Genomic DNA, 23995 nt, shown 5'->3' with positions numbered 1-23995 from the left:
AGCATGATAAGGGGGATGCTCTCCTTAGAAATGCAGATGTAGCTCTTTAGTAATCTTTCTCCCCACCACCACCATTGGCTAGAAGGAAAACACAGAGGCATGCCATGTGAACTTGCATCAAAACAAAACCTGAGAGCAGAGGGGAGGGGCTGCTTCCCTCAATGCCACCAGTGTGATTCAAAGTGGCTTCACTCAACATTTACCCTGCAGCATGAAGCCATGTGCGAATCACTCCCTGGAGCATTTGTCCCACTCCAGCTGCCCCATGTAGTACTACTAAGAGAATTCCTGTTGCAAACAGCTCTTCATCAAGCAAAGCAATTACTTTTGCACACATGAGATGCCCCTCTTTATATTTATTCATTTATCATGTGTATCTACCGCCTGATATATACATCTTGTAGGTGTTTTGAGATGGGGTTAGACAAGGGGTTCCCTTCCTGTGATCCTCCAGACGTTGCTGAACTACAAATCCCATCATTCCTAGCTTAGCTGGGGATGATGGGAGTTGTAGTTTAGCAACATCTGGAGGACCACAGGATTTGAAACCCTGGAGGTTAGACGGAGAGAGAGGGATGGGCCTGGATTTTTCTTTCTGTGACTTCCCGCATTTTTTTAAAAAAATTGAATTTTGGCTCTGAATCTGACTGTTCCACGATCCATATCACAAACACAGGGATGGGGTTCTGTTTCCAAATAAAAAGAGGTTTTATTAAGATAATGACTGACATTGTGGTGGCGGCGGCATTGTACATCTATTGCAGCTTTTAAAAGAGAAACAACAGCACGTACAAAAGAAAAATAACCAAACCGGGCTAAATGTCTCTAATTGTATAGGATCACAGGCTATTGTCCATGCTACATGTTGTGTATCCAAAACATCATTCCAGAAAATTCCAAAAACCAACTTATCTTTCAAAAAGATTTTTTTTTAAGAAGTCCCAACTTAATTGGATATAAATAACGCGCACTGGACATTTTAAAACTTTTTTGATTTAATTACACATAAATAAATATATACAGATTTCAAAACAGTTCGGTTTGGCCTCTTTCAAGTCCTGCTCCTTGTGCTTTAATCATTTATTAATTTATTATTATTATTATTATTATTATTTTATTTAATATTATTACTAATGTCTTGAAAACCTGGGAAGGGAAGCTAGTAGTAGAACCTCACTCGTCTTGGGTTCAGGTTGGCCAAAAGACCCTAGGATAGAATGGAAGGTTAACATGGATTCTGCTTCTTTTAGGGGAACCTTCCAAAAGGTACATATTGGTGTATCTGTCTTCTGCAAAACTTTCTCTGGACCTAGAGAAGATGCTCAGTGAGTTCCAACTGGTCAAAATAAGTAAACAAAGCCACAGAACTGCTCAGAGATAGCATCACTGGCAAGGTTCCCCTTTCTGTGACCATAGGACCACACCAAAAGTGGATATCTGTGGATCCTTTCTCTACGGCTTTACATAACCAGGTCTGTCCCATGACACAAATAAATATCCATTGGCACATTGACTTGAAGTAGATTCCACAATTTTATGTTGCTCATCTCCAGGAACGCCTCCATATTTTGCGACTGTGGCCTTGGCCTTTGTTCAAAAAGAAAAATGGGGTGGGGGTGGGGGTGGAATTGCACATGTGACCTAGCTTCCGGAACCTGCTACAGAACATCAAAAGTGTCAGCAGAAGCCATCAACTTCTCTTGACTGGCTTCCGTCGCGATGAGGTCCATGGAGATATTCCTCTTCCTTCAATCTTCGTTTGTTGTTTACTTGGTTTCAGAGCTACTTGTGTCACAGTTGGGAAACATGGCAGAAGGGTTGGGTCTTAACTGGTTTTTCGTTTTCCAGCGCTGCTAAGACCAGGCCTCCTATCTCATGAACTGGGGAGTGGAAGAGCCCTCTGCTTGGGGCAGACTGGGGGACGGTGGGGGTTATTTCCGATGTTTCACCTCCTTTTCTGATGTTTTGGAGTCACTGACGGGGTGGCCGTTGCCTGTGCTGTTCATGAACATTTTATCCAACCCTTTGAGCGACTCCACCAAGTAGTTCTGGAACGCCGTGAGGGCCGCGCAGATGGCCGGCCCCCCAAAACCATGAGTTATTAAGCTGAAGTGGGTCAAGCAACTCTGAACGCCGGGTTCCAAGATGAGCGATGGGCGGCTGTTTCCAAGTGGAGAGCGATCTTGGGCCATCAAATCGGCAAACTCTTTGCAGATTTGCCTAGAAAGAAAGGGAGGAGAAGCCGTGACTTCACTAGTGGAGTGACAACAGTGGGCAGGCATGGCTTGATTGCAGTAGTCTCCACCTGTCCATGCTCCTGCCTGTCTGCCTCCCTCCATCGCTAGGGCAGACTGGGGGACGGTGGGAGTTATCTTGGCCATGGACTCAGCACAGCCCTCGTCGCTGGCGATCTTCGCCAGTTGTGGTCTAATGATGTCACTGCCCGGCTGTGATGTCATTAGGCCACATCACCACTGGCTCTTTGCCAGTGGCGGTGAGTTCCCAGCTGAGAGGGGGCCATGACGGGAGGGAGGCAGGCAGGTGAGCAGCTGTGGAGGGAGGCGGTGTGAGCTCCCCCCGCCCGGCCACCCTCTTGGCTACAGTCTCTGCCACAGTTAAACGCTGCTGAGGGAGTGGGCAGGTGATGGAGAGCACGCACCTGCCCTCTTTGCTACCTCCTCTACCTGCTGCTTTGCATGGAAGGCAGGTGGGCGGGCAGGTGATGGGGACCACCCGTCCTCTCATCCACCCTTCTCGCTGCTGCCTCTGCCTCCGACTCCACTCGCCATGATAGCTGCGGATGGAGCTGGCAGCAAAGAGGGAGGGTAAGCCGGCGGGTGGTCCCCACTGACCACCCGCGGCCACTCACAGCCGCTACAAAAGCATGGGTGGGGCAGAGGCTGTGGGGAGGCTCTTTGCTGTGGGCAAAGGGCAGCGAGCCTGAGTCCCATGTGACCCAGGCTGTCACTGCCCCTGACAACTCGGTGCCCTAAGCGGGTGCTTAGCTCAACAGACAGGCTGGCCCCGGGCGATAGGCATCATCACACCGACAGCTTTATCTGGGTTTTCTCATCCCCTTCTTTATCCCTACCCCCAAACCTGTAGGGTAAAATTGCAGTCATTTTTGCACAGAGGAGAGGGTCAGAGTAAGGGTTAGGGAGGGTTAAAGTCCGGGGAACAACGAACAAATGGTTGTATGCTCTCCATTGTATGGTCTTTGGAGGGCATTCTTGCCCATTTTCATTTCCATTCCTCTGGCAACATTGATCGAGGTGCGTAGTAGTTTCTGTGTTTTTAAAACTTTTACAGGCTTTTAAGACACCATTGCACATGTGGTCACTGCAGGCCTGAGAGCCAGGAAAATAAAAGCGTGATAACACGCTGAAAGCTGAAAGGTTGGCAATGCTATTGCCTCTTTTCCATCTTTGACCTGCTCAAATCTATCCCCATGGGCATCTATCCCCGTGAGCATGCATCCCCGATCCCACCCCCCCACCCCCAGATAGTATTGACCACCTTAGCTGCCTCATATACTAATTGGAATAGATGGGATTTGAAGGCTGCCATGCTGTGTGCACTTACTCCTAAGTCCCATTGAATTCATTAGGAATCCTTTCCAAGAAAACATGCATCAGCTGCAAAGCTGGATCATACCCTAGGTAAGCCAACCTGGGCTCTTCACCAAGCATGTTTTGTGCCTTTGTGACTGCAATGCAGCCAGCCGGTCTCACCTCTGTAAGGGAGGGCCTTTCAGATTCATAATTTGCAGTCTCCAATGCATTATGCAAGTTTGTATATCTCCCAAAGTTGAATTTCATATTTGAAAAAAATCATAATTCAAAATTGCCCCAAAATATCAACTTGAATTCTGAATTCCTGCCAGCATTTGGATAAAATGTCATTTCAGCCTTACTTTTACGGAAGCTTGCATCCAGGGGTTCTCAATCCTTGGGTCTGAGATTTTATTGGGGCCCCAAGGGATGACTTCCATTGTCCCCAGACTTTTGCCACCGTGGCTGGAGATGATATTTATTTATTTATTTTATTTTAAAATATTTAGACCCCGCCCCTCCAGTGCACTACTGCTTGGGGCTCTAGGTGTTGAGGTCAAGAATATCTGGGGACCCCAAGGCTGAGAACTTCCATTCTAGTGCGAAAGCAACAAGAGTTGTGTACGGGCATCCTACTCACTTGGTTGCCAGGAGCATGTTCTTCCGGGCATGGAGTTCACTAGGGTCGGAGTGCTGGCGGCAGAGGTACTCCGCAGCGGCCTTGGCTGGAAACTCTGTTTCACACACGTAGCCAAAATCTCGGGCAAGGTGAACGGCTTCTCCTGCAAAAATGAATATCCCCGTGAGCAAAAGAGTGCCACCTGGCCTGCTGAGGTCCTAGGCATCTCAATCCTCTATATCAGGTGTTCTCAACGTTGGGTCCCCAGACATTATTGGACTTCAGCTTCCATAATTCCCAGTCCCAGTGGCCTTTGGTAGGTGATTATGGGAACTGAAATCTAATAACACCTGAGAACCCAACGTTGAGAACATCTGCTCTACAGAATCACTTTTGCTGAGAATTCCTGATCGCCAAGCACGACAAATCAGTAAGCCAGCAGACGAAAAATGACCTATTACTACTACTACAGATATTTATATACTGCTCTTCAACCAACGTTCTCAAAACGATTTACACAGAAAAACAAATAATACATAAATAAGATGTCCCCCTGTCCCCCAAAAGGCTCACAATCTAAAAACCTACCTAATTGCTCTACCTTCTAATTGGCTGGTGTCTCGCATTCATATGCAAGCAGGATGGACCCTGCTTAGCTAAGGGGACAAGTCATGCTTGCTACCACAAGACCAGCTTTCCTCTCCATTCCTGACACCACCAGTTATCAGGGTTGGCAAAGTCCCCAGAGCCTCACTCTGGAGAACTATGGTGCACCAGAGTAGACCCAGGGGCAGACTGACCATTGGGCGACTATGTGCAGTGAATCTAGGCCACCCAACGGGGCTAGGGCTGTGGGGCCATCTAATGGGGCTAGAGCCAGGGGAGCCCGGCAGTGACATTGGCCAGTGCATTTTATTGGCACTGATGAATGCAGAGGGAGGGGGGCAGGCAGGGGCCACAGAGGACAAGAGGCAGGGGAGCGGAAGCTAGTGGTGGCAGCCATCGCAGGAGCAGGAGTCGCCAACAGATCTAGCCGCAGGCCGCAGTGCCTACATCAGTACCCTAGGGAGTATTCTATCTATCTATCTATCTATCTATCTATCTATCTATCTATCTATCTATCTATCTATCTATCTAATCACACTTGTATACCGCCCAAAACTCGCGTCTCTGGGCGGTTCACAATGATATAAAACAGTTAGAAACACATATAAAAACTCATAAAAACAAATAAGAACTAACAATTTAAATATCAGTCACAGAATTAAAACCTATAAATCATCACGAAGCTGAAAAAGCCTGAGTAAAAAGATGGGTTTTAAAATATTTTTTAAAAATTGTCATTGATGGGGAGGATCGTATCTCAATAGGGAGCGCATTCCATAGTCTCGGGGCAGCAACCAAGAAGGCCCGTCTCCGTGTGGCCACCAGACGAACTGGCGGCAAATGGAGACGGACCTCCACAGACGACCGCAATCGACGGTGGGGCTCATAATGAAGAAGACATTCTCTCAAATACCCAGGGCCTATGCCATTTAGGGCTTTAACTAGCACTTTGTATTTTGCCCAGAAACCTATAGGCAGCCAGTGTAACTCCATCAGCAGAGGTGTAATGTGGTCTCTCCGAGATGACCCAGAAACCAGCCTGGCCATCATATTCTGGACCAACTGGAGTTTCCAGTCTACATACAAAGGCAGCCCCACTAGAGTGCATTGCAGAAGTCGTCTGGAGGTTACTAACAAATGAACCATGTTTTGAAGTCATTGATCTCAAGAAATGGGCGCAGCAGGCGTATCAGCCAAAGCTGATAGAAAACACCCCTGGCCACCGCCTCAAAGGAGAAGTGTGAATCCAGAAGTACTCCCAGACTCCCAGGAATACTCTCCCATAGTAGACTATGTAAGGCTAGATCAGGGCTGTTCAACTTTGGCCATCCTGCAGATGTTGGCCTGCAACTCCCATAATCCCTGGCTATTGGCCACTGTGCCTGGGGATTATGGGAGTTGTAGTCCAAAAACAGCTGGGGGGGCCTAAATTGAGCAGGCCTGGGCTAGATGGAGCAATGGTCTGCCTCAGTATAAAGCAGCTTCTAATGTTTAACACATGCCTCTTAAAACCATCTAAAAAGTCAACTTTGTTCTAGTGCTATATCCAATGCTATGTCCCTCACCAGGTCCTGAGATCAGCCACAAGTAATAACTTGGTGATCCCGGGCCCTAGGGATGTTAAACTGCAATCAACGAGAGCCAGGGCCTTTTCAGTGGTGGCCCTGGCTCTATGGAACGGTCTCCCGGTAATATCAGAGCTGATATTTTTGGCCATGATTTGTTGGCTTTCCGTAAGGCATGCAAGACGGAAATGTTTCGTCGGGTGTTCGGTTGCTGAGATAGCTGGTCGTAGAGTGATCTGGGAATCCATAGTTATTATGTCTTGTAATGAGTACTGTATGGGGTTGTGGTTATGATGTTATGTATGTTGTATTTTATAGAACTGTGTTGCTTTGTATGTTATTGCTTGTAAGCCGCCCTGAGTCCTATGGGGGTAGGGCAACATATAAATCTAGATAGATAGATAGATAGATAGATAGATAGATAGATAGATAGATAGATAAGAGACATACTTCCCTACCACTTTTCAACCCCCAAAAAGTTATCAGGGCAGTTTCCATAGCCAAAATGTAGGAGATAAGGGTTTCTCAAAGGGATCACAACCTAAAACGAAACACAACGGGAGATGCCAGCAAGAGCCACTGGAGAGATGCTGTGCTGGGCTGGATAGGGGCGGTTGCTCTCCCCCTGCTAAACGGAAAAGGTGCCACATTGCCCAGCTAGCAAGGGCACCACACCAGGCCTCTCCTACACCAGACTCTGTTCAGTCCTGCTAAAGCATAGCACAGCTTCCCACAGGGCGGACAAAAGCATTGCTGGCAACTAGGTTAATACACTGGGAATGGATGGCCTAATCCAGAGAGCAGCAGGGAAGCCAAGACGAATTAACTCTGTCTGTCTAACCGGGGTGTCGGCGGGGGGGGGGGGGCGAGTGTGATCAATTGCCATCAGCTCGGATTACTTCCACAGGAATGCCTGGAGCTGGATCAATTTCGCCAATGAGAGGGCATTTCTGTACAGTGATGGATCCCCCGCTGGAGGGCTGAGGAGGTCTCAGTGCTCTGCCTCCTGCTTCCTCCTCTCTTGCTCCATGAAGAAAGTCATCAGACCTTCCCCCCCACCCGACCCTCTGTCCATGGCGAGTGTTCTTACAATTCACTACTTGATGGTCTCTCTGGATTTGCTGCATGGCTGCAAGAGAAAAGCCACATTCCAGTTTAGGGCAGGGATGGAGGTCCTGTCTCCAAGAGCACAGGTCCCAAAGCAGAAGGCCCCACATAGGATCTCTGACATTTCTGGTTTAAAAGGGGGTAGCGGGGCTAGGAATGGGGGCAGGCCATCTGGTGGAAGAGCATCGGCTTTGCAGGCAGACGGTCCTGGGTTCCATCCAGGTGGGGCTGGGAGCTATCCCTGTCTGAAACCCCTGCTAGCTGAGCTAAGAGGCATCTTTTAAAGTGCTGGTTTAAAGCATAGGTAGGGGAAGGTGGGTTTGTGTGGGGCCTCCCCACCCCATGGCCCCTTGCATGTGCCAGCCACAGCCCCTTTATGTGATGTCACACACAGGGGCCGTGCTGGCTTCAAGCGAGAGAGAAGAGGAAGCAAACACAAAGTCCACAGTGAAGCCCACTGTGAATGAGGCTAGCCAGAGCTGGGTCGGAAGGCAAGCCAATTGGGCTCTCTGGAGCTGGACCATCCGTGTTCCTAAGAACACGTCTGCCCAATTATAGCTCTGCCCCTGGGTTCTCATATATTTAGCGGGGGGGGAGCAACTAGCCCAATTCACCCCCACTACAGCAGCCTCCCACCAGTGGCTGTTGCTGGTTTCTACCATGTCTTTCTTTGTAAATTGTGAGCCGTTTGGGGACAGGGGTCCATTTTCTACACCTGTGGATTATTTTTCTAGGTAAACGGCTTTGAGAACTTTGGTTGATAAATGGCATATAAATATGCCTAGTTCTAGCATCTCCAGGTAGGGCTCGGAAAGACCCCTGTCTGGAATCCTGGAAAGCTCCATGTAGCCAGCTCCGACCTGGAGGGACCAGCGGTCTGGCATGGGAGAAGGCAGCGTATGTTTTCCAGCTGTAGGCAGGAGGGCTGGTCCTATCAAGCTGGGGGTGGCAGGGGAGTGGCAGCATCTCCTGCCGGGAGCTCAGTTTGCTTCTCTCTCTCCCATCCTGCTGTGCAGCCTGCAGGCTGGTCGTTTGTCAGGAAGTCCAATGACATCTGGGGAACATCCGGGGAGCCAGCGTGGTGTAGTGGCTAGAGTGCTGAACCGGGGAGACCCGAGTTCAAATCCCCATTCAGCCATGAGACTAGCTGGGTGACTCTGGGCCAGTCACTTCTCTCTCAGCCTAACCTACTTCACAGGGTTGTTGTGAGGAGAAACTCAAGTATGTAGTACACCACTCTGGGCTCCTTGGAGGAAGAGCGGGATATAAATGTAAATAATAATGTTTCTGGATTTGTTGCTGTTTTCTGTTTTTAACCTACTGCCATTTTTACAAGAATTTTGGGATGGGAGGAGAGCTGGTCTTGTGGTAGCAAGCATGACCTGTCCCCTTTGCGAAGCAGGGCACCTGCATGCAGAAGGTCCCAAGTTCCCTCCCTGGCAGCATCTCTAAGATAGGGCTGAGAGAGATTCCTGCCTGCCACCTTGGAGAAGCCGCTGCCAGTCTGTGTAGACAACACTGAGTTAGATGGACCAAGGGTCTGACTCAGGATATGGCAGCTTCCTATGTATGTTCCTAAGCTGTTCAGCCACCTTGGCAGAAAGGCATCATTGCTGAGAAGGGGGACACAAAAGGCATCATTGCTGAGAAGGGGGACACACTCTGCATGTGCGCAGGTACCACCCCTCCTTGCTTATGAAATGTTCCAGAGTGGGGATTTGTGGTGATGAAACTAACGGGACTGGAGACTGCGACGGCTTCGCTGACAAGGCCGCGCCGGGGTGGAGAGGCTCACTCCAGTGTGTGTGTGGGTTGGCCTGGATTTCCTTGGTCCAAACTCCCATAATCTGTAATTCACTTTGACCCCCTGAACAGTAGCCAGTGACAGCCCCCAGCTGTCTGAGCTACGTTAAAAATGTGGTTTTTTTTCCATGTCGTCCTTTCCTTCTCTTCTCATGGAAATCAGCCATTCACGAGAACCTGGCCCAAGCGCCTTTGGGAATAACCGCTGCCTCCCAGATCTCTTCGTTTCATTTGCTGCCAACAAAGGAGATGAGATTCTTCTGTTCCTCTCCAGCAGCTGCCCCTCGACCACAATGGCTTGGAGAGCTAAGAAAACCACGAGTCCAAGAGCTCCCTCCAACACGACGGCTTCTCACATCAGGTCACCACGAACGAAGACAACCGCTTTCCCTTGCATTAAGGCAGAGGCTAACCCCCTCCCCTCCCTGGTCCATTCCAGACATCTAATAGTACATCTTTCCCCCAGATTAATTACAGATGGGCTTGGCCTCTAGGCCTCTTTGTGTGGGTGGTAGTGTCACTGGCCTCATAAAGAGGGCCAGAAGCCTCCCAGTATCTTGTGTCTTTCCTGGCATTGACGAGACCCACACTGCTCCCCCCGCCCCCCCCCACCAGCTAGAGCAGCCTAAGGTTGCCAACTGACTTAAGCTATTCCTGGAAATTTCTGCCCTTCTGCAAGATGGCTTCCAATATTTTTCGCAATAGAGTAATTCCAAGGGCAATGGAATCAGGCACGTTACCACTTTTTCATGTAGCCATAAGAAAAATAGCACGCTGGGATTATTATATACACCCACTGGCAAGAGAACATCTCCTACTATGAGGCCAAGGAGGGTTTTTTTACAAAACCCTTAAATATTATAGATAGTGTCTGAAACGGGCAAAACACATGGGTAACGGAATCAGAATTTTGGGGACATCATTTCTGATTCCGTTACCACCATATTTTGTGTGTGTCAGACACTATAATATTTACAGTTTTTTTAAAAAAATAGGACCTTATAGTAGGAGATGTTCTCTTGCCAGTGGGTATTTATATATCTAGAATGTGTTTATGCCTACAATCATTGAAAAAGTGGTAAGGTGCCTGATTACATTATCCTTGGACTTGCCCAATACCAAGCCATTAAAATCTCCAGGATAGATGCCAATGCCTGGAAACTCCAAGCCAATTTGGGAGGCCAGCCAAGACAGTCCTATCTGAGTTGGGAAGGATGCAGAGTGTACCAAAGCTCCTAGATCCCAGCACTGTAGTCAATGACATCAGTAAGGTCAAAGAGGTCTTCCAACTTGTGAACCGCCCTGAGACCTTGGGTTAGGGCGGTATAAAAATGTGCTAATTAAATAATAAATAAATAATAATAACTTGTTGCAGCCTTTCTGGCATGGATCGGGGGCACTGCACCCACCCGTTGCTTCCCACCACCACAATGGAGTAATCCAAGTGAAAATGGGAGGATGGAGGACCTGATCCACCATGGGAGACCTGCAGCATATCTCTACCTCAGTGGTATCCTACCCTGGAAACTTCCATCACCCCCAGCTACAAGAATGGTGGGAACTGTAATCCAGCAACATGGTACAATGGTACCCTCCCAATGATGTACTAGATGAGCTTTGGGGCCTAGAACCCTCAGCGGAGGCTCCTGGTTCTTTGTGACCTTCTCAGGCTCATTTTGGAGTCTGGGCATTTCAATCAGATTCCAAAATGGTGTCAAAGGAATGGAACCCTCATATCCTATAGTCCAGGGGTTCTCAAAATTGGTTCTCAGCCAGATTGGGGCCAAAGGCCATTGTGGCTAGGGATGATGAGAGTTGTAGTCCAACAACATCTGGGGACCCAAGTTTGAGAATCCTCGCTGACCAGATGACACAAGACAGATAAAATGGAGCGCTCTCATTTCCAGTGGGAAAGTGAGGATTCGAGCACAAAATAGCTCAAAGGATGTCCCAAGGTGCCCAGTCAAAAGAAGCCTTACCTTCCACCAGCGACGTTAGCAAGGTGACATTTGCAGCTTTGCGCCTCCCTGCGGGTAGATTTAACCCTATCTTCTCCAGTCTTTCCCGTAAGCATCTACCACCATTTTTAGACTTTGCTCTAAGAGAGGAGAGGAGATGAGATGGATAAAGTTCAGTGGATAAAGGAAAGGAAAAAGACAACTGAAACCAGTTGAAGCTCTTTCTTGTTCTTGACTACGGGATCAAGATAATAATCATAAGATTATTTTGCAATGATGACTTGCCTCCCTCTGCAGCCCCCGCTCGGCTGTGGACTTGTTGCTGCTGGCCTGCCTCCCTTTACTGTGGTCTGATGACATCACTGCCTGTCACCATTTACAAGAAGCACACTTGACCCTACTATGGTGCAAAGGTTCCCTGAAAAAGATACTGAGCCTGTCCTCATGATCAGAAATCAAACAGTAGGGGCAATAAAAGCAGCTACTGCTGATTATGAGAACACACAGGAAGCCCGCCTACCCAGCCCGTTCAAACCTGTAACGCCCAACTTCTGTACCTTGATCTTAACCAAGGTTGGAGGGAAAGAGAAGCCCTCGTACCTTGGAGTTTGGTCATGTGATGCACTCGCCATTTTAAACGCCTCGCGGCTGCCAGCAACCATATTTATCATAGAGTCCCGAGCAGAGGCGTAACTAGGGAAAACGGCGCCCGGGGCAAGCACTGAAATGGTGCCCCCCACCGTGCCCCCCCGCTGCCCCCCCAACATACTACATTATACTTAGGTTTTTCCTCACAAGCGCCCGCCGCCGCCAAGCCAGGCCACTGACTGGCTGCCAGGCGCCAGAAAAGCAATGGGGGGGGGCCCAGGCAGCACGTAAGGGGCTGCTCGTGGGGAAGGGGGCACCGACGCGCTCCCTTGACTGCTGCAGCGCTGCTGCACTGAGCAGGAAACATTTGTATTAACAAAAAATTTAAAAAAAATTTTAAAAAAATTTGGTCATGGCGGCGCCCCCCACGTGACCAGAAAAGATGGCGCCCGGGGCACGTGCCCCCCGTGCCCCCCCTATAGTTACGCCTCTGGTCCCGAGGCTAGAGGGGCCAGGCAGAGGAGATCTGCTGCTGTACTGAGGCACAGCAGCAGATTTCTTCTGCCTGGCTCCTGTAGGGTTGCGACTCTATGATAGAAGTGGCCACCAGCAGATCTGGAACACTGGGACCCTCCATCGTCTGCGGGAACAGTTAGTAGAGACACATGGAGCCTCTCCTCATGTGTTGGGAACCAGATGTGGGCTCTTTCCTTCCCCAAACCATTCCCAGCTGATCTGTATATGACCTCATTCAGTGTTTTTGAAGGAAATGTTCTGCATGAAACTTTTTTCACTCTTGCAGGAAATTGCGAGCATGCAGTTTCGAACATTCCCAACCCATCACAGAATTACACAATTTTCTTGTCAGGATGTCAGCCTCTGCACACTCAATTCTGAAATTAATTTTAGAAATGCTCCTATCCCACTGAAATTCAAGAGGCGTGGGTCACAAGAGCGAGATAACCCATGCCACACCAAGGGGATATAATAACCCTCCCTTGTGCCATGAAAAAATCTCTTCACTAAGAGCGTCTCTCAGATCTATTGTTGCTCCCCAACGGTACCAACACAACCAAGCGTAAGGCCATTGATTTGATCATTGTCTTTCTCACCTCCGGAGGACCCCACCAAGAAGGGAGGCGTTCAGACACTCAGGGGGCGAGAGGCGTCTCTGGACTTCGCCGACAGTTACTTTGTACTTGGAGGTGGAGCTGAGGAGGGACAGGCGGCCAGGCACTGAGCAGAAGACTTCGTTCGGATTGGTCACCCCTCCGATCAGGGTGTCTTTGTTCATTGTCAGGGCAGAGATGGTGGTGCCATTGGCTTTTGAGGGGATGGGCACTGGAAAGAGGAAAAAACATCAGAGTGAAGCCACCAGATAAAGATTAGACGCCAGCGTTGTGGTAATGTCTGTGACAAATTCCAGCACAGCAGCCACATTAGTCCATTGCAGTAAAAAACAACAAAGAGTCTTGTGGCCAGATGTTGTTGACTTCAACTCCCATAATCCTCAGCCAAAGGCCATTGCAGCTGGGGATACTGGGAGTTGTAGTCATCTGGCAATCCCTGGCAAGAGAAGGGATCTGGTCTTGTGGTAGCAAGCATGACTTGTCCCCTTAGCTAAGCAGGGTCAACTCTGGTTGCATATGAATGGGAGACTAGAAGTGTGAGCACTGTAAGATATTCCCCCAGGGGATGGAGCTGCTCTGGGAAGAGCAGAAGGTTCCAAGTTCCCTCCCTGGCAGCATCACCAAGATAGGGCTGAGAGAGATTCCTGCCTGCAACCTTGGAGCAGCTGCTGCCAGTCTGTGAAGACAATACTGAGCTAGATGGACCAAGGGTCTGACTCGGTATATGGCAGCTTCCTACGTTCCTGTGCTCGTGTTACAGGCAACACTGGTGCACATGGTTAGATTTATCCCCACAACTACCCTGTGAAGGAGATTAGGCTGAGTGATAAGTGACTCCTGGCCCAGAATCATCCAGTACGTTTCATACACAAATAGGGATTTCAACTCAGGTCTTCCCAGTCCTGGTTCAGCACTCTAACCACTACACCACGCTAACTCTCTGGGCCCCCAGATCAATGTTCCTTGTTAACAGGGATATCTATCTGTCTGTCTGTCTATCTATCTATCTATCTATCTATCTGCTTGCTATCTGCTTGCTTTCTTGCTTAAAATATGTATACCCCGCCCCTCCGGTACACTACTGCTCAGGGTGGCTCACAACATTAATAAAATAGATACAATGTAAAATAAGACTAATAAAGTTAACCAAATTAAGTTAAAGAAGTTAAAAGACCAGGCTAAAACCACAATTAAAATTACATTTTTTAAAAAAAAAAGTTTTGAATTAAGTTATTTAAAAAGCTAACTGGGAGCTATTAAAAACCAAAGAACCTACCAGAGATCAGGAGCAGATGAAATGTTTAAAAGCCTCTTTAAAAAGATGTGTTTTAACTGGGTTTTTTTAAAAAACACTGAGAGATTCCGAGATGTGGTTGACTACAACTCCCATAATCCCCAGCCAGAGACCATTGTAGCTGGGGATGCTGGGAGCTGTAGTCCACAACGTCTGGCAATCCCTGTCACAGGGAACACTGCTTGTGGCCAGGGGTGGCAAAGCTATTCCAGCCCCTGCAGTCAAGTGCCAAGTGCTACCTTGCCTGGTGGGGGTCAGCCCCCTTTCAAAAGGGGGAGGGAGAAAAGAAGGTTGCCAGCAGCCTCCCCTTCTCTCCTGGTGCTTCTGGCAAGCTTTGCAAGGAGGGCAAGGAGAGGGACTCCTTGCTGAGCTCACCCGGGTCAGCTCAGGCCTAAAGAGCGGCTCTTATGGTGGCAATGGAGAGCGTCTGTTCTCACCGCCCTGCTGGTACACAAATAATCGGCCACTTAGGATCATAGGAAGCTGCCACATACTGAGTCAGACCCTTGGTCTATCTAGCTCAGTATTGTCTACCCAGACTGGCAGCGGCTTCTCCAAGGTTGCAGGCTGGAATCTCTCTCAGCCCTATCTCGGAGATCCTGCCAGGGAGGGAACTTGGAACCTTCTGCTCTTCCCAGAGCGGCTCCATCCCCTGAGGGGAATATCTTACAGTGCTCACACTTCTAGTCTCCCATTCACATGCAACCAGGGCGGACCCTGCTTGCTACCCAAAGACCAGCTCACTGCTGGAGCAACATTCCCTTTTGCAGTGCTACCTGCTCAGCTCTGACTCTGGTCCTGACCTGGTGTCCTGGGAGCTGTCCAAGGTCTGGGGCATCCCTGAGGGCACACAGCTCCCGAAGTTTACCACCATGAGAGCTGCCACATACTGAGTCAGACCATACTGAGTCAGGGAGAGGACTTGGAACCTAGATGGTCTTCCCAGATCAGCCCCATCCCCTAAGGGGAACATCCTACAGTGCTCACATGTAGTCTCCCACTCAAATGGGACCCTGGGCAGACCCTGCTTAGCAGGGCCGTAGCGAGATCCCCAGCGGTCAGGGGACAAAGTTAGGCGGGGGGCCACGACCGTGCCCCCGCTCATCTGCGAGGCCCCCCATTAATTACCTCAGGGGGGGCCTTGCTGCCGCGCCATCACCCCCGCTGCTACTTCACATCTTCACCACCAGGAGAGTGGCGGTGGCAGACGGGCTTCTCCCTGGCTTCCCCCCACTCTACTACCGGCCGGCGTGCAGGCTTCTCTTCTCCCAAATAGCACTTCTGCGTTGTCTGAGTGTGGAGACCGTCATGTGACGTGACGTGACGTGACGTGACGGCACACAACGGTCTCCATACTCAAACAGCACAGGCGCGCTGTTTGGGAGAAGTGAAGCCCGTGTGCCAGCCGAGTGGGGGGAAGCCTGCCCACCCTCGCCACTCCCCCGGCAACGAAGATGGGAAGTAGCGGCGAGTGGGGAGGGGTGGTGGGGCGACAGAGCGGGCGATTTGTGGGCAATGGGGGACTGCCCTGGGGGCCCTCTCAAACCATGGCGGCCCAGGTGCAATTGTCTTCTCGTGTCCAATGGAAGCTACGCCCCTGCTGCTTAGCAAAAGCAGGCCTACTGATCTCCCCCTGCCTCAGCTGCTTTTGGACTACAACTCCCATAATCCTCTCATCCACAGTGGCCAATAGCCGGGGATTATGGGAGTTGTAGGCCAACATCTGCAGAAGGGCCAAAGTTGAGCAGCCCTGGCACAGGGGACAATTCACGCTTGCTACCACAAGGCCAGCTCTCTTGTCACTTGAAGCAAGTGCCTCATCTCGCCTCACAGAAGGGCTGGTGGCTGCCTAAAGGCCAGTATGTTTAGGGTGGCACCAGCTTTGGATCCTAGAACCCACTTTGTCAAATGCAGGAGGGCTCTCTCCAGTCAGGAAGTACAGATTCATAGGTAGGTAACAAGATTATTAATATTATTATTATTTAAACCCTGCAAACAGTAGGGCTCAACAGCCGTGAAAGGCAAGAGTGAATGAAGCCTGCCAACTGAGAACACGATTTTTATTATTTATTATTTATTATTTATTTGTTGAATGCATATATCCCCTGCTAACTGGGCAAAGAGGCACCTTTTAACGGGGTGATTCTCTTTATTTAGCACGGGGAGAGCAACTGGCCCTATCCACCCCTAGCATAGTACCTCCAGTGACTGTTGCTGGTGTCTATCTTGTGGTTTTTTTAAGAATATGAGCCCTTTGCGGACAGGGAGCCATCTTGTTTATTTATTGTTTCACAAGATTTATTGTGTAAACCGCCCTGAGCCATTTTTGGAAGGGCGGTATAGAAATCGAATTAATAATAATAATAATAATAATAACAATAATAATATACCACCTAATATTGAAATCTCTAGTCGGTTTACAAAATTAAAACATAATATAAAATATAAAACATTTAAAATACATAAAAAGATGAAATAGATAAAAGCACATTAAAATTTTAAAATTTGGTATCAGTTGAAGGCCTGGGGAAACAGGTACGTCTTCAGGGTCCTCCTAAAAACAAACAGAGAAAGGGGTGCTCTTCTTTCAGCAGAGAGTGCATTCCCAAGCCCTGGGGCAGCCACAGAGAAGGCCCGGTCCCTAGTTGCCACCAAATGAGCTGGCACCATAATCAGACCTCTCCAGATGATCTTAATAGGCGACAGGGTTCACGACAGAGAAGGCGCTCTCTTAAGTTTTTACTGATTATTTTCATGTATATCCCACCCTTCCTCAAAGAAGGAGCTCTGAAAGGTGTCCATGGGGTGCCCCACCTTTGCACTCACAATAGCCCTATGAGGTAGGCCAGGCAGAGATGGAGTGACTGGCCCAAGATCGCCCAGTGAGTTTTGTGGCTGCATAGGGACTTGAATCCAGGCCTCCCTTCTCCTAGCCTGACACTTTAACCACTACACCATACTGGCTCTCAGCTACATGCATCTTACGAATCTTGTTTGGACATTATGTTCAGCTCCTTTGAAAGCTTTGCAAGGTGTGCCTTGAAGCACAAGGAGGGAAAAGGAGGCTGCTTTTCTGTGTTCCCAGGAATCTGTGTTCCCAGGAATCTGTGTTCCCTATAACAGGGATTTCCAGATGTTGTTGACTACAGCTCCCAGAATCCCCAGCTTTAATGTCAGAACAGTAGTACATCTGCTGGTCACCTCCAGACTTGACTACTGCAATGCACTCTATGTGGGGCTGCCTTTGTACATAGTCTGGAAATTGCAGTTGGTCCAAAATGCGGAAGCCAAGTTGCACTTTGGGTCATTTCGGAGAGACCATATCACTCCTGTGTTGAAAGATCTACACTGGCTGCGGATAGGTTTCCAGGCAAAATACAAGGTCTTGGTTATAACCTATAAAGCCCTAAACAGCTTGGGCCCTGGGTATTTAAGAGAACGTCTTCTTTGCTATGAACCACACTGCCCATTGAGATGGTCAGGAGAAGTTTGTCTGCAGTTGACTCATCTGGTGACTAGCTGCTCGGGGACGGGACTTCTCCATTGCTGCCCCAAGGCTTTGGAATACATTTCCTGCTGAAATAAGAGCCTCTCCATCTCTTGCAACTTTTAAAAAGGCAGTCAAGACACATTTGTTCACCCAGGCGTTGAATTAGATACTGTTTTAATAGTTAGATTGTTTTTAATAGCTTTAACGCTGTTTTAAGTCTGAAATGGTTGTAATGTTTTAACCTTTTTACTTGTTTTTATTGTTTTGTTGTAAACCACCCAGAGACTTGCGTTTTGGCTGTATACAAATATGATAGATAGATAGATAGATAGATAGATAGATAGATAGATAGATAGATAGATAGATAGGAAGGATAAAGGTCTTTGGCTGGGGATTCTGGGAGTTATAGTCAACCACATCTGGGGATCCCTGTTACAGAGAACACCGCCAGCAACCTTCCCTCCTCCCTAAGTCCTGTGCCACTTTTGTCCCTCACCAGGATTATAAGGCAAGGCAGAATTTGGTGCCGTCCCTCAGGCATTGGAGCACCCCTGTGTGAATGAGCCCCGAGACATGGAATTGGAGGTGCACCTAGGTAATTTTGGAGCCTGGACTTAAAGGCCTTTGGAGCACCCCCACTCCCTGGCTGGAGGCCCCCCTCCCTGCTGCAAATTAAGTATCATCTCCCTACACACACACACACACACACACACACACACACACACACACACACACACAGAATATTTTTAACACATGGGTTCTTGAGGACACCAAGAGCAACTGAACTCACAATAATGCAAGAATATAAACAGGTATATTTATGCAAATATGCATTAGCAGGAACATTTTGACATGCAACTTAATATATTCCCATCCCATATATTTCTTTCCCCACTCCCCCCTCTGTCTCTAAAGCATCCATCACAGGTCACAATCACACTTGGCTGCCGGGTGCAGTGCAGGCCAGCGGTAACCACCCCACCCAGGTCAGACTTAAGAGGATTTGGGGGGGGGGCAGGGAGTGTGGAGGCCCTGGTCTTTGGCCCCAAAGTCCAGGGGTAAGAGTGCCTCTGCATGGAATCACAACCAAGAGGACCAGATACTTGATTCTTTTTGGTGATTCATATTAATTTATATGCCTTTTAAATTTTTCCTTTATAACATTGTCTCACATTCATCCTAACTACCACCTTATAAGGTTGACTGTTCTGACATTTTACAAGTGGAGGAAAGAGAGAAACAGAGTGAAAATCTGAATGCAGTTTCCCTCGTTCACATCCAAGACTCCAGCCATTGGGAGCAACCCTGGACAGCTGATGGTGAGGTTGCCACTCGCCTTGCAGTTTTCACTTTTGAGAAGCCCCCACAATCACAGGGCAAGGCTTGCCATGAAATTGCAAGATTTGGAAATTCTGCATTGCACACCCAGTAACCAGGCGCGTATGTATAATTGAGCGGGGAAGGCAGTGCCCTGGAAGAACCCACTTTGTCAAATGCAGGAGTGGTCTCTTCAGTCAGCAAGTACAGATATATAGCTTAAAAAAACAACAACACATGTAAACAAAAGCCATGAAAGGCAAGAGTGAGGAAAAACTCCGTTCCCCCTTTATAAAAAATAGAACACAGTGAAGTCATTCACACAATCAAAAATTGTGTTCTGCTCAGGTTTGGAAGCTGTGCAGGGGCATAACTATAATAGGGCAAGGGGAGACAGTTGTCTGGGGGGCCCCCCAGAGGCAAGTCACATGACTGACTCCCCCCAGCCACGCACCCGCCCGGGCTTCCTTCCGTTGTAGCCATCCTCCAAAATTTATGTGAGTGTTACGACCTGGAGCTACCAGAACAGCAGGTCTTTCTCCATTAAATGACTTGCATCATCCACAATTTACAAAACTGCTTTTTGTTACCACTATTCAGCCTGATTTAAGATTTCTTTACTTCATGAGCTGAGCTTCGGGGCGGGGGGCATTTTAAAATCTTGTCTCTGGGCCCACTCCAACCTTGCTACGCCCCTAAAGCTGTGTGTTCTCCCAATTTTCAGTTGTGTGGAAGCAAGGTAGGAGGGAAAGCTACCCAACTCAAAGAGGTTTAACTTGCCTAGGGAACAAGAGATTGCTGGTTCAGATCCCTCCTGGTATATTTCACAGACTATGGGAAACACCTATATTGGCCAGCGGTGATATAGGAAGATGCTGAAAGGCATCTCATTTCATACTGCATGGGAGGATGCAATGGTCAACCCCTCCTGCATTCTACCAAAGACAACCACAGTGCTCTGTGGGCGCCAGGAGTCGACTCGACACCAACTTGATGGCACAACTTTACCTTTAAACTTTCTCTGAGCTCCCTGGCATTCAGGGACAAATTTGTCCCTGGGCTGCCAGTATCCAGGGCCATCCATCCTCCTCGCCCCCCATGTTCTGCCACTTTGGGGCACTTGGATACAGAGCAGGGGCACCCATTGTTGCCAAGCCAAGCTGCTTCCGCTGCCCCCAGGCATGGGGCCTGTAGTATTCAAGGTATGCAAGGATGTACCTTGTGGTATGCAAGGACAAGGCAGTGGAGTGGAATTGGGAATATTAATAGTTTAATGAAAAAGCTATTATGTACAGAGAGGCAAACACAGGCTGCTTTTCTATGCTCTTGCTGCTGGCTGTTTGTTAGCCCCGCCTCTGTTTTGCTAGCTCTGCCTCTGTTCCGTCAGCCCCACCTCTTTTCAGTGTGCTTGCTGCTGGCTGTTTGTTAGCCCCACCTTTACTCCAGGACTGGAATACAAGTAACCAAAGCCCCATTCAAAAGCTGGCCTGGATCAAGGAATGGATTAACCAAAAACACCACAAGGCCCATCTGGCTTTGTTGCCTCTGCTGGCCATCTGGTTGGCCATATACCCCCAGAGCGGGCCAACCTCCATTTGCCAGCCACAATACAGTCCAATAATGTTCTGCTACCAGCTCGCACCAATGCAGGGACATCATTAGATGCAAAGAGAGGCAGGTGGGAGAGCGGTTGGTGGGTGCAAGATAAGTGAGTAGCGAGTGGCGGTGGCCACTGACAGTAACTAGCTGATTTCCTTCTATCCTTTTGGTAAAACCCCCAGAGAAAAGTCTTTTCAGTCACAACTGAGAAGTATTGTTTACAAACAGTGTGAAAGCTTTACTACTACTACTACTACAAACTACTACTACTACTACTACAAATATTTATATACCGCTCTTCAACCAAAGTTCTCATAGAAAAATAAATAATACATCAAGAAGATGGTCCCCTGTCCCCAAAGGGCCCACAATCTAAAAAGAAACATAAGGCAGATACTAGCAATAGCCACTGGAGGGATGCTGTGCTGGGGTTGGATAGGGCCAGTTGCTCTCCTCTTGCTAAATATAAGAGAATCACCACCTTAGGAACATAGGAAGCAGCCATATACTGAGTCAGACCATTGGTCTATTTAGCTCAGTATTGTCTTCACAAACTGGCAGTGGCTTCTCCAAGGTTGCAGGCAGGAGTCTCTCTCAGCCCCAAATCCTAAAGAATAGATTGGAGAAAGTGGCCCCGAAATTGGTCCACAGCTTGCAGACGAGCGCTATCTCGGGAAGAAAGATGACAGACTCATTGTGTCTGCTGAGAGAACTTTTTTACTCTATACAGAATGAAAGTTGGAAAGGTCACCTCCTCTTATTGGATCAAGTTAAGGCCTTTGACAAAGTGAACCACAACTATCTGTGGACATTGTTGAAAGCTAAAGGTATACCATCCCTATTCGTGACTTGGATACAGCTGCTCTATACGAATGCAAAGGTGACACCACAGATTAATGGATGGCGGGGCGACCCGATTATTTTGCATTTGGGTGTCCTCCAAAGATGCCCACTGAGCCCATTACTTTATGTTTTTGCCCTGGATCTCATCCTGATCAGGATTCAGAGAGAACCCCATCTGCAAGGTCTCTCGGTCTCTATCCCTCCGCCCTGCGAGATCTTCCTGGGAGGGAGGAGGAGGGAGAGTGAGGGGATAGCCAAACCACCTGTCCACTCAGAACCGCATACTGAGTTTAGGGTAAAATTTGTAGCTCATGCCGATGATGTTACATTACTGTTATCGAATGAAAATGAAATCTCTGTAATACTAGACCTCTTCTGGGAATATGGCAAGATCTCGGGCTCAGAATTAAATGCTGACAAAAGTATATTTGTTAAAATGGACCCCGGATGCCAGCAACTCTCGTGCCTACCCATCTCTGAATGTAAAAGCGAAGGGGCCCCAGAGTCCAAACTGAAGTGGGTAGATACAGTAAACATTTTGGGGACTGAATATGGGATTAAGGAAAAAGTCTGGGGGGGAAATTGAACAGATTGGGAAGAAAAGGTAATGCTTAAAATCACCATGTGGAAAAAATGGAGCCTTGCCATGTACCAGAAAGCGGTTTACATCCGGACTTACCTGATACCCCCGGTGCATAACCTGGCAGTAGTCTATCCTCCCCCGCTCGATCTCCTTCAGAGAGTTGAAAGCCAGATCTTCCATCTAGTATGGCACACAGCGTCCTTCCCTTTGGCCCGTGCGGTAGCATTTAAGGAGGTTGAGCGGGGAGGCCTAGCCATACCTGCCCTGCAACCCTATTTTGTAACTGAATTCATGTCCTACAATTTTGGAAACTGGATTTTCGTGAATGTCCATAATATGTCCAACCTCCTGCAAAAAACCTGGGTCTCGCTTTTCGCTCTGCATTGGCGCAGGTCAGCATGGGGCATAGCATGGTGGGGGAAGGATCTTTCAATGGTAATATCACACAAGTATTAAAAAGAGAACACCCGGACTACTTGAGAGATTTGTTATTCACACTTAAAAAATGGAAGGTTGAACTGGATCTATTTAAAGGATCCTCCTCAGTTAAGCAGCTAAGGAAAACAATTTATGGAGAGATTCTAGAAGTGGGTTTCTTAAAACCTGATTTAGAACGTAAACGCTACAAACAATGCACTTCACAGTACTTGTTGCAACCCGATCACCCTATCGCACTCTTTAAGGAGAAAAAAGTCCCTTTCCATTTATGGGAAACAAGGTGGCGCTTGTACCATCAAGTACTACCACTTAATGCGGCTAAGCCATGGCTCCCAGAGGACCAGCAAAAGTGCCCTAAAATCACCTGCAAACAGAAAGCTAGTGAGCTAGGTAAAACATTCAGGGAAACCCACTCACATTTCTTAGAAGAGTGTGTTAGCCAAAAGAGTGTGGCAGGGAGTAAGCAAGCTGTTGGAGTGGACTGATTTGGAAAAACAGACTTGGGAAGAACTAACCTCGGGTTTAAGCGATAGAACCTCTTTTCGAGGTCCCAGATCGAAACCTTCAAGGAAATGGGACGGAATGGGTGCCCTCATACTAGGGAATTGGAACATTCCCCTTCTCGTAATCAGGTTAGTAAACCTGTATGTCATTTATGCAATGCTCCTGCATAGGAATAGGGAGGGAAGACGCGACCAAGAGGTTCACACAGATGAGACAGTAAATCTCTTCTGGAAAAGTTTGTATGGTTATGTGCAAAAAGACAAGAGTATCTCTTCTAAACAGCAATGGGACAAATTGTGGAAATGGACGTTGGACGTAACCCCCCCCCCCCGATTACCTGATGTGCCTTGTAATCCCCCACCCCTGAGTTACAGTACTACCTGCATAAACTTCATCATAACCTTGTGGGTTTCCAAATCCTTGTGTGTAAATCTTTGTAGATATATCATGTACAAACAACCACTTTGTATATAATTGTGCTTTGGCAACGTACTGTATGCTTTGGTAGTTTGTTGGTTCAATAAAAAAAATCTTGTCCTATCTTGGAGATGCAGCCAGGGAGGGAACTTGGAACTTTCTGCTCTTCCCAGAGCGGCTCCATCCTCTAAGGGGAATATCTTATAGTGCTCACACTTCTAGTCTCCCTTTCATCTGCAACCAGGGCAGACCTTGCTTAGCTAAGGGGACAAGTCGTGCTTGCTACCACAAAAAGGTGTCTCTGCTTAGTTAGCATTTATGCCCAGCTCGGATTGCAAACAAGGCCCCCTTTGAACTCAGAGTCAGGAAGGCACCCAAGCTAGCGAGAAATGCCACCGCCCCAGTTCAGGTCCGCCTTGGCGTGCTGAGTAATGACTGCTTCGGAGCCCATGCTCCAATGACACATATGGCTGGATCAACACATCACCGCGTTGTATAAAGGAAAGCGACATGCCCAAATGGGGCAAGCAGCCGCGAAACTCAATCAGAAAGGACCGAGCAGAGGGAACCCATTAAGAGGGCC

The 23995-nt window shown here is 48.3% G+C and overlaps 1 protein-coding gene across 2 annotated transcripts in view; it reads right to left on the bottom strand.

The window, feature by feature from the left end:
- Window positions 1-684: 684 nt before the first annotated feature.
- Window positions 685-23995, bottom strand: part of TFAP2E (transcription factor AP-2 epsilon) — a 109762-nt gene continuing 86451 nt past the window's right edge. For both annotated transcript variants that reach the window (XM_053266804.1, XM_053266805.1), the window contains exons 4-7: window positions 12910-13138; window positions 11231-11349; window positions 4192-4333; window positions 685-2220 (exon numbers count right to left, since the gene is read on the bottom strand). In XM_053266804.1, coding sequence (XP_053122779.1) covers window positions 1932-2220; window positions 4192-4333; window positions 11231-11349; window positions 12910-13138 — 779 coding nt within the window. In that variant the 3' untranslated portion in view covers window positions 685-1931. The remainder of the gene's footprint in view (window positions 2221-4191; window positions 4334-11230; window positions 11350-12909; window positions 13139-23995) is intronic.

Source organism: Hemicordylus capensis, chromosome 7, assembly GCF_027244095.1.
Source record: "Hemicordylus capensis ecotype Gifberg chromosome 7, rHemCap1.1.pri, whole genome shotgun sequence".
NCBI classification, from domain to species: domain Eukaryota; kingdom Metazoa; phylum Chordata; class Lepidosauria; order Squamata; family Cordylidae; genus Hemicordylus; species Hemicordylus capensis.
The sequence above is the reverse complement of the archived record's forward strand: the minus strand, read 5'-3'. Positions and strand labels throughout refer to the sequence as shown.